At 42.4% G+C, this 11,427-nt stretch overlaps 1 protein-coding gene across 1 annotated transcript in view; it reads right to left on the bottom strand.

The window, feature by feature from the left end:
• LOC147019180 (uncharacterized) overlaps positions 1 to 10,170 on the bottom strand; it is a 22,044-nt gene extending 11,874 nt beyond the window's left edge. Inside the window, exons 1-2 of the mRNA XM_085899516.1 lie at positions 10,070 to 10,170; positions 9,438 to 9,671 (exon numbers count right to left, since the gene is read on the bottom strand). Of these exons, the coding sequence (XP_085755642.1) occupies positions 9,438 to 9,671; positions 10,070 to 10,111 (276 nt within the window). The 5' untranslated portion in view covers positions 10,112 to 10,170. The remainder of the gene's footprint in view (positions 1 to 9,437; positions 9,672 to 10,069) is intronic.
• Positions 10,171 to 11,427: the final 1,257 nt, after the last annotated feature.

Below are 11,427 nucleotides of genomic sequence, written 5' to 3'. Positions count from 1 at the left end.
GGACCCCCCCGGTCTCGCAGACCTGGCCGCTCCTCTCGGTCCTGCGCACATTTGGCCTACGGGCCTGTCTGCCTCCTTGTCTATGGGGGTGGCTTCTTTCCTTTGCTTTTGTGTAAATGTGTGTTGGCGCCGCCTGTGAAGTAAAACTGTATCAGTGTTGCCGCGTGTGCGCATAGTCGGTATTAACTCTGCGTCGTTGTTGCTTTTATTATTTTGGTTGCTTTATGTGCATTTTGACTGTATGGCTGTATATACGTGCTTATCTGTGTGTGTGTAAATAAAGTGCTTGCATGTTGAACTGTGTCCGTTTCGCTTCGTCTTTTCTCCATTGACTCTCCATCCTGCTTCACGTAAAGGGTTTGTAGCGGGTGCAAGATCCCGGTAATTAATCTGATCCATCCAGGTCGACGAGAACACCGCTCGGTTATCCCGATAGTACGGAAGGGCCGCCCAAGCGGCTCGTGTCCGGAGTCAACCTGCGGCGAGGTACGATCACCCGGTCGACCATTCGCGCAGGTACTTAGGTCGATCAAATTTGGCGAGCAACCCCATCCTGCGCGGGTGGCCGATTGGCACGATTGTGGTGAGGTCGAAAGGCCCACCCGTGACTGGTTCCGGGCGATTGTTCCCGGAGGGTCACCACTGAATTGTCCGTCCGGTGGGCGACGTGCCGCGATTCGAGTAATGCGGCCGTGTGCACGCCGGCGGGCACGAATTTGCAACAATATATACACGAGGTGTGTTCAAAAAGTATCCAACCTTAATTTTTCGTGCGTAAACAAATGAAGCTCGGGAGGCGTGGTTTGGTGCACGTATGTTGGCGATCCTAATTGGTATGCGTGAATATTTTTCTGCCTGCAGAAGCTGTCAGTCGCCGACAGACCGTCGATGAGTGAGGAAGTGTAAGTGAGCGCCGTCGGATTTTCGTTTTTGACAAAATGACAGATCACTGTGGTCTCATCGCCAGTGATCACTGTGTTGAAGAAGTTGGGATCGCTGTTCACAGTCTCCAGCATGTCCTGTGCGATCTCCAAACAGAGTTGCTTCTGCTCGATCGTTAGCAGCTTTGGCACGAACTTCGCTGAAATTCTCCTTAAGCCCAAATCATGTCACAATGGAATGAACGGATCCAATGCTGACGTCCGCCTCGTCTGCAAGTTCTCTGCTCGTGATTTGACGATCCTGCATCAGCAGGGTCCTCACTTGGTGAATGACGATCTCATTTCAGGATGTCGAGGGCCTACCAGAACGTGCTTCACTTTCCACTGATGTGCGACCATCTTTGAAGCGGTTCTACCACTCTTTTGACTGTGTGGTGCCAATTGCTTCGTTCCCGAAGGCCTGTTGAATCTTGCGGATCGTTTCCACTTGGGAATCGTCAAGCTTTACACAAAATTTGATGCAGTAGCATTGTTCAAGTTTTTCCGTCATTTTGTCAAAAACGAAAATCCAACGGCGCTCACTTACACTTCCTCACTCATCGGCGGTCTGTCGGCGACTGACAGCTTCTGCAGGCGGGAAAAAATTCACGCATACGAATTGGGATCGCCGACAAACGTGCACAAAACTACGCCTCCCGAGTTTCATTTGTTTACGTCTGAAAAATTAAGGTTGGATAGTTTTGAACACACCACATATATATATATATATATATATATATATATATATATATATATATATATATATATATATATATATATACATATATATACACATATATCTTCTTTTTTCGGCTGCTCCCGAAAGGGGTCGCCACAGCGGATCATCTGTATGATCCGCATAGTGATTTGGCACATGTTTTATGGCGGATGCCCTTCCTGACGCAACCCTGGTCGCCTCATACGACACAGGGATAGTATATATATATCGGCCATGGGGTTCCGAGTTCAGGGCCATTGCCAACGAGATGCCGAAGGTACGAGAGGATCCACAAAAGTTTCAACGAGAGTTGTGTCTGATTGTGGAATGCCATCAGCCGACGAATGTGGACATGAATATTTTGTGGAAATTGATTGTGCCCGAGGGGTTACTCCGACAATTGAAACAAGTCGCGGGATGGCCAAGTGAAGCGCCCGGAACCCGAGACGAGCTCAACGAACATGTCAACAAGCTCATTGACACGGTGACAGAGATAGCACCACTCAAAACAGATTGGGGGAAAATACAAGTGTGCAAACAACGCTCATCCGAAGATCCGTTTGATTACCTGGAACGGTCACGGAGTGTGTATCAGCGTCACTCTGGATTAAAAGATGAAGAAGGCGTCCCGTTTGCTCAAGCATTTATCACCGGGTTGGCAGCAAAATTGCAGAACGAGGTCAAGCGAGTGTGTATCGGCTGGGAATCCAAGGATGTGAAGGATCTGATGCCCTATATAACCCATTGCAGTTCATTGATCGAACAGCATCATGCTGAGACTGAGGCTAAACTGATGCCGACCCAGGTAAACGGGCAAGGAGAATGGGCAAGTGGGAGAACGAATAAGTGTTATGAATGTTTGTTGAGTTACCCGTTTGGATTTCTGTTTGTTCATTGAACTCACTGGAAGTTTGCTTGCTGTGAGACTGTTGCATTGTATTGTGTGGAGGTGTTACGGATTCGTAAATCCTGTAGTTTTGTATTGAGGAGTTCCCTCTTTGGATGGATTTGTGAATGCGATGTGATTAGAAATGTGGAGTTTTGTGTTAAGGATGTAAGTTGAGTGTCCCAACCTGGAACTCTTGTGTGTTTGTATTTGTGTCTGATTTGGATGCGCACTGATTTACATTGATCTGCATGTAGTATGAAGTGAGTGTTGAAATGGAGCGTGTGCGAGTCCAATAGATTTCACTGGAATAAAACGTGCTCTGTTGTCTATTGTGACCTGTGAAGCTTGTGGGAATGAATGAGTACGGAAAGCGGAGATCAGGATTGGTCGTCACCAGACACTGTGAAGACTCTGGATGAGGCGAAATGCACACGCCGATTTCAGAGGAAAAACGATGACAACTGACTCTTCACACACTGTTACATTTTTGTCATGGACACAAATAACTGGGTATATCTGAGCTTGTATTGAAAGGCAGAGCCCTTGCATTGTGCTGCGATCGATTGAGAGTGCAGGGCGGATGTCGTTGAGAGTGTTTTACGACTAGATTGAGAGGTGTGTGTGTGTGTGTGTGTGTGTGTGTGTGTGTGTGTGTGTGTGTGTGTGTGTGTGTGTGTGTGTGTGTGTGTGTGTGTGTGTGTGTGTGTGTGTGTGTGTGTGTGTGTGTGTGTGTGTGTAAATTCAATCTTGGTGAAAATCTGAATTAGAAGCGATTGTGAGCTCGATAAGGAACTGAAGATTACTGTGCGATGTCATACATTAATGTCTTGTTAGAAATGATATTGCAACAGCTCAAGAAACTTCAGGCAGAGATTAAAGTAGCCTGGCTGTTTGTGGTTTGGTTACTGGCTCATGATGAGACCACTTTGGCTTGGGGCCACTTGCTTGGTGCTGATAAAAACCAAAGTCACGAATCTCCCTGAATGGGCCAACACTAAACTGGAATGTCTGTGCTTTGCCGGCAGGGAAGGATAAATGTGTGTTCCCAGCCTTGGATAGATGCTGAAGCAAGTGTTGAAGTTTTATTTAAAAGCCATAGGGATTTTGGATAAATTGTGAAATAACAATTGTGAATGTGGAATATATTCCGAACGTGAAGTCTATTTCAGAGGCTCGCTATCACCGGCATTATGAGACAAAAATAATTAAATAGCGCTTTGTTCAGTACTGATGAAATAAATTGATGAAAAGTGGGAATTTGCCTCCAATGTCTCAGCCCGGCAAGCTGAGGTCTTACAAGCAGCTGTTCGTATTGCGAGACCAGATTTATGGGTACTGGACCCCCCTCCCCAATTCAATTCATCTGCGGATTCAAGGGGGGGGGGTAATGCCCCAGAGAAAAAAATGGCCCCAAAAGGCGAGTGCTATTGTCAACAAAAAAACCCTCGCGTCTCTCGTGTGCGTGTGTGTGTGTGTGTGTGTGTGTGTGTGTGTGTGTGTGTGTGTGTGTGTGTTTTACCCACGGCACAGTTGGGAGGGTGGGGGCTACTGTGTTGAAATGCGTGAGAAATGTTTCCAAAATTTTGATTTGAATCATTCCAATTGTACTTAAAATGAGATCGAAATATAGAAATGTGATCGATTTGATGTTTAGCACAAAGGGAGATTCACAGATGATGCATGATCCCTCGGATGGACGTTAAACTAGGCGTGCTGTCTTCATTAGTCTGTGAATGTTAAAGTTAATGGATGACATTGGTTGATGGATGTTAGACAAATTCCTACCAAAACTACGACTGGGAAGGCAATTGCAAACAACCCAGTGAAACCACATTTCATCGATTCAGGCAGGAAAAAAAAATAATTGCACATATGAATGAAATAATGCTACCTCTTACAACGATTGATCTGTTAACCAAGTACATCAACTGGTGAAGAAAATTGGGTTAAAATCCAGACAAAGCTAGTGCTCCTGAGATGGCTTGTGTACAGACTGGCTGTCCGGTGCTCCTTAAACACACAGCCATTGCAGGCCTTATCAAAAGGACATTCCAATCCTTCGCCTGCCAAGGTCAAGCTTTCTGTATGGGAAGCGGACAGAAATACACATCTGTTGTCTTTATATGGGCCTCTGTCTGTCAGGGTAAATTCATGATTTAATTGGACAATTTTATTTATTGTGACAATGATAGACCATAAAGCTGATGAAGCAAAATTGGATAAATAATGTACTCAAAAGGTGGAGTTTTAACCCAATGGCCATCAGGAGTAGCCAATCAGGAGAAAGAAGGACCAGTTGGGAGCTAACAGCAGGTATCATGTCATGATGCTAACAGCAGTTCAAATCTCCCATGCTTCCCCCAAAACAGAGAAGAACTTCCAAAGAAAAAAAGATGGGGAAGGTTCTACCGAGATAGCTACATGTACGGACGGAGTGTTTTGAGCTGCAATTTAAATGCTATTCGCCTGATGACAACTTTGACAAATGATTTGACAATTTTTGTACACCTGTTTAAAAACAGAGGTTTAAACTGTATTTATTTGTTTTGAGAAAGGAATGGATTTGTATTTAAAAGGTCAGAGGACGTGATGAGATGGCTAGTGTATCTGAGTTGGTTATATTGCAGCATGTTGCTGTTTTGGTGAGAGAGAAGTGGATAAGATGGACAATGTCAGAGATTTAAAATGTTGATGGAATTGTGAATGGTGATGAGAGAGGTTGGTTACACATTATTTTTCCGAGATATTTCAGCTCCATTGACCATGAAAGAAATGGATGCTCATCAGATTGATGAAACAATATTAGCATTTGGTATAAATAAATTGTTTGGCCGAGCATCGTGGAACTCTTACGATGAGGAAGTTCACAGAGCTGAGAGCCCAAGAAAGACTTCCAAAAGAACCACCCTATGACGGCAATGATAGTCATGCAACTTGTTTAATTAGTGTAATTTTTACAAGTGATACTCGTGATAATGTCTGCATGCGCCGGGTTTGTTGTCACATGCATAAACATGGGGAACAGTTCATAACTAATGGAAGTTGTGTGCGGTAACGGAGTTAATTACTTTCAGACTCAGCTCATTAAAAAAAAATAGGGAAAGGGAACTCATTGAGAACGCTGGAAGCACATGATTTTTGTGTTCATTGTGTCTTTTTCTCCATGACAATTCATCATGGTATTCGAACAATCATGTTTCTTTTGGTTATAATTAATATCAACTTTTGTTTTGAGATTACAAATAGAGAAACCTTTTATCATACAAGTCTCGTAATCCTAATTTAAATGTATTAGGGTCTCCAAGTGATAGAGTTTTCTCCAAATTTGTTTTTCTAACTTATTCTTGAATGGATCGAAATTTGCGGAGTAATTGGAGTCCGTATCTTTAAACCAGTAACTTGGGACACATGTGAATGATTGGTTATATCACAGTGAGGTTATTGATAACTTGTAGTGATTGATTGATATATTGTCAATTACTGTAGCGATGATCCCGAAATTGATCTGTTAATTGAGGGTTCGTGAAAACTCACTGCGAATTGAATCGAGATAATATATAAAGTTGAGGTTCTTACAAAATATTGAAAGAGGGTCTCTGTTATTAAATTGATCGACAGATTGGTCAATATTACATATTAGGAATCATAAGTTAACTGCAAGGACAAAACAGCATGGTATTTACATAACCATAATGCAGAATGGCTGGAAGAGTGGCGAGACCAACAGCCATTATGAAATCAATGAATGGAATTAGGTATTGTACCATGCACTGTAAATGCTTCCATATTTTGTGAAAAAAAAGGATAAACAAGAATTATGCGGAGTACAGAAGGAATTACCATGTGAAATGAATGCTAAATCGGTCAGTGGAAGAATTATATTATTGAAAAGAGTGCGATGACGCCACAAGCCAATTTAAATATTACCTGTTTTATCTGTTTTCTGATTACTTGGGCAAGTGCATGATTTTTATTAAGTGGAACTTCTTGTACGTTTACTTAACTAAGTTGAGGTATTTCTGACACTGACTTGACCATCTTTCATCAGCACGGAAGTACTAAGTTAGCTGGGAAAATAAATAAATAATGGCAGTTGCTCTGGAACTGCTTGTGAATGAACTGTGGATTGTTTAGCAGATATGAATGTTGAAATTATTGCAAATGTTAAAATGGTAACTGTGCAAAATCGAATCGCTTTGAATTCGGTACTTGCTCCAAAAAAAAGGGAACCTGTCCACTTGTTGGGATTGAGTATTGTGCTTATCGCTCAGACAAATTAAAATACATTGAAGAAGAAAGAAGGAGCTGACTTTCATAATTATTGTACAGATGATGGAATATATTTCTTGACTAGAAGGGACTTTTTTTAAAGGATGGTGAAAATAATTGTTGATTGCAAATTGGAACCTTGATAAAGACTGTTCCCCTTTCTACATGGAAATAGCAAATGAGATGAATGTTTTTGAGTCTTCATGCAACTGAGATTTCTGTATATTTTGGCATGTAGTTTTGGTGCGAAAAACAAGGATATGAAAGGGATAGAATTTTGATATCACAGATAATTATCAATTATAATGCAAGTTAAATGCTTCTATAAGAACCTTTGTCAGTCTTATTGAAATACACGAGCCCATGACGTTTATTGATTGGCATGTTTAATCGATGCTTAACCTTGATTCTGTTTGTTTCGGAGTGTTGAGAGCAGTTGAACTATGCAGTGTATGATTTCATCTGATGAAGCTTTGGAAGAACTTCCACCGAAAGAATGGACGACGGGGAGAACACAAATTTGGGTGATTGGGCATTCAACACTTGATTATGACACTACCCCCTTCCTGAGGAGAAAAGATGAGCATGTTAAAGAAAAAGGGGGAAAAAACCCACTGAAGAGAAGGTTGGACAAGTCAAACCACAGCAAGGCAAAGACTTGACGTCGCCGTAGCGTGGTGCCTATCTGGAGGAATGTCCCCAACCACACTCACAAATTGCTGCTCTGCAGATACATCGTGAACTTGCCGTGGTTGCACAATGCACAACAAAGCCCCTGAAGGTCCACACGGCGAGTTATCTGCAACATGTGTTCAATGGTGCGAGTGGGGCTCGTGCAGCCATCGCGGCTGCCTCCAACGTGCATAGCTCGCTTGGTGAATCAAACCTGATTGCACAAACTGCTGCTACGAGGCCACAAACTCTGCTGGGGCTGGATCTCTGGGTCACCTCTCGAGTCCTTTTCCTCTCCTTCAACCCAGTGTCGGGCCCAAGCTCATACCTGCCAAGATCTTCCTTCTCTGCAGCTCAAGGAGTGCCTCGACTCTGTTTCCCGTTGGGTGCTGCTCGATCTACACCCTGACCTACTTATCTTCTGGCCTCGGGTAGCATGTCTTTTCGATTTGTGACACATGCTGATGAACAGGCCATGAATTAAATGGAAACACACTCACGAACCTGGCTGGGACACTATTGAAATGGTCGTCATCCAGCATTCTTCACCCATGAGCACTCGCTGCCATTGTTGATTGAACTTGTGTAACGGATATCTTTTCTCCTCTCGGAACGGGGTATGGTGATCATGTGTAATATAATTATTCAAATTTTCTTGATATGGAAAAAAGGGGGGAATGTGGAAGAAAAAAAATTCTATTCACGTACTCTCAATTATAATTGTTGCTCGTGCTATATAAATCTAATTTTTATGCTATCGTTGAATTGGCTGTCAGTTATGTTTCCCTTTTCCCAAGAGTCTTTTAACCTAAATATTGATAAAAGGAATGTCTAACTATGAAACAAGGTGACCTGGTTGATAACACTGCAACTTTTGCCATGATTATGTCATTCTCTCTTTCACCCAGTGGACACATATTGCAGTTTGAGTTCTTTTGCCTAATGCTTATCAGCTAACCCTGCAGTTCTCCCCTCCCATTCTTTGGAATGTCAAGTTGTGTATAAGAAGAATTGCTTTGGGCTTATGTGTCAGTGAAGTCCATTCGAATGTTTCAGTGAATCATTCAATGTTCTTCCTCCGTATATACGAAATTAAAGATTCTCCTTTGGTATGCTGATCCAACTTGTGGAAAATGGAGTTATTTTCCACCTCACGAGTAAAAACACAGACAAACCTGGAGATCTCTTATTACTGCGGCCAAGTTGTGGTTGCGACAGGTGAGATGAGTGATTTTTTTTAAATGTTGTAACCAATGTTTTCCCATGGAAAGGTAATAGAGGTAGTGCACTTATAAGGTGCACCATCACTGGAAAGGTCAGTCGGCCAAGTCTCTCGTCTGCTAGTTTTAGTTGATGGACGTTAAAGATCCCAAAGTTTAAATTTGTGAAGAGTTGGCAAGTTTTTTTCCATTTCTACGAAAAAAATCCAAATTCCTACCTCCTTCAGTAAAATGTTGGCCTGAACATGAAATCCAAGAACACTGCTCACCTCCCCTCATTGTTCCTCTTTTATTTCTCGCCTGCAGAATTAACTTCCACATCCTCTTCAATGTCATTCTTCCCTCCAGTTCTTCAAGATAGCTGTTCAGTGCCATCTCAGATTGTCCCCAATCCAAAACCATGATCTTTTCTACCCTCGTTAACCCCACCCAAATCCGTCCAAATTTTCAAGTTTTTCTTCTTGGAGTTTCCTTCTCCACTCATTCTCCATTTTGCATCCTGTTTTTGTCTATTACATCCTGATCCGTTCAATGTGCTCGCTCTTCCACGAGCCTCGACTATGGAAACAAACAAAAAAAAAGCATTAAAAAACAACATAATTTTTTTTACTATAATTATGTGAACTGTCAAGAGAAGAGTCTCCTGTATTAACCCATAGATATATCTTGGTTGCTGAAACTTGATTGCAGATAGAGTCAATAAGTTGTGGTTGTGAATAAGAAACATCTCGTTTAAATGAATGACTCACTTGAGCTTGGAGTGACGTGACGATTCCTTCATGATGCTGGGACTCTCCTGTGGCAAGCCACTCAGTGCCGCTTCCTGACCGATTCAGGTCAGCGAGCTTGGCCTTGTTTTCTTTTATTTGTTCCTTCAACTGATCAACTTCACTTTTAAGATTCTGGAGCAAAACCTTTCTTCTATCCAGTTTACTCTCGAGTTGCTGGACCATAAGTGTTTTAGCATCCAGTTGCCGCTTCATCTGATGAACAAGACGAGGTGTAAAACATATCAAGATGATACATTTTGAGTAAGTAATGAGACAGAGGTTAAGTCATAAAGAAGTAAAATAAGAGCTTGATGTACAAGTTCTATCTTTACACTGCTGTCGTTTTCAATCAAGCACAATGCAATTACAGCGATTCCTGTTGGAATGAAGGTTGGTGGTTGAGAGGGAGAAATTGGACGAGGAAAATCTTCCAATATGGTCGGAGAGGCAATTGTGGGGCACAAAGGTGTAGTTGAAGTGGGTTCGTATTTCAATCAATACAAAACAAGAGATGAGGATGACTATCTGGAGGTCTTGGTTCTGGTATCGTTTGGTGTTGCGGTCAGGGATCAGAATGCCTCACGTTCCGACAAAGCAAGTGAACCCCTCACCTCATTTTTCAGAGTGTTTTGTTCCTCCCACATCATTTCCATTCTCTCCTCTTTACTTTGCTTCTTTTTTCTGAAACGTCGAAATTTCCTCTTTGACCTGTTTGCACTGAGGAAGAGGGAGGGGGTTGAGGGTGGAAATTTTGGGGTAGGGGGGTGGGGGGGGGTAGTGCTTGAGTGTAATGTCTTTTTTACCCCCCCAATATTACATTTTTATCCAATTACACAGGGGTTAGATGACAGTAGAATGAGCTTCACTTCACAATCACCTCCATTTTACACCAAATTGTTTGATAGTCAGAAATCGCTTCTGATAACCTGATCCAGTACGTCTTCTCACTTCCTCCGACATGACCCCATTCATGTGTGTTAAACTTCATCTTTATACATGGGAACAATCGATGCATCGTTATTATTCCTTCCTCTCCCAGTAATCTAACACGATTACCCATTGTGCCATGATGTGTATTGGGATGTCAAAATATTTCCGAAAGTGGCCGGTCGAGTGTGGCAGCTTTCCTTCATTCTCTGTCTCCCTCTCTCTGGCAATGGCCTCTCTCAAAGGAAGCGAGTTTGGACTCGCTCGGTTATCAAGAGGATTATGGAATAAAAAATTCAATTTGGGGCAGTTGATTCAATGGGAGATTATTGAATGCTTCTCTCAACTGAAGATTATATGGAATTGGGTTCTTGTGATTCATATCAAAAAGCATGCGAAAAGGAAGGATTCCTTTGGAACTCTTCTTGCTATTCTTATATTGGTACACTCACTTGCTATGATGAACCTCAATATTTCCCTGATCTGAACAGGTATACTACAAACAATCAGGACGTGCAAGACATACCATGTATTTTTCATGCAAACATTTTGCTCAAGCCATTTCTCAAACTCTCCATCAAAAGTGAGCAGCCATTTTCTTACCATGCCGAAGTGGCTGGTTCATTGCTCGTCAAAGAGGAAGCAGATTCTTTTGGAGTCTCTTCCTGAGAACTCCTTTTCTGAAAAGACTTCTTGACCTTTTTCCAAAGTGAAGGCATCTGTTCATCACCTTTTGGTGATGGCGTTTTATCCCTCTTTCCCATTCTATCCATGGTTACCTGCAAAAAAAAATTGAACGAAATTATAAATACGAGTGCGGGCGCGTACGTGCGTGGCCATACATGCAAAAATAAATAAATAAACTTTCAAACCGCGTGCCAGAAACAACAACCACACAGGCCGTTCCTTCGCTCTCGCGTGGCCATACGTGCAAAAAAAAAAAATTGTGACATCAATCGTGATGTCATGGCACCGTGTCCTGAAAGTGCATGCCCATGAGTGCATGCACGTGAGTGCCCGTAGGTGCGTGGCCGTATGTAAT

Source organism: Eptatretus burgeri, chromosome 10, assembly GCF_056783735.1.
Source record: "Eptatretus burgeri isolate ZD-2024b chromosome 10, Ebu_testis_v1, whole genome shotgun sequence".
Taxonomy (NCBI): Eukaryota; Metazoa; Chordata; class Myxini; order Myxiniformes; family Myxinidae; genus Eptatretus; species Eptatretus burgeri.
The sequence above is the reverse complement of the archived record's forward strand: the minus strand, read 5'-3'. Positions and strand labels throughout refer to the sequence as shown.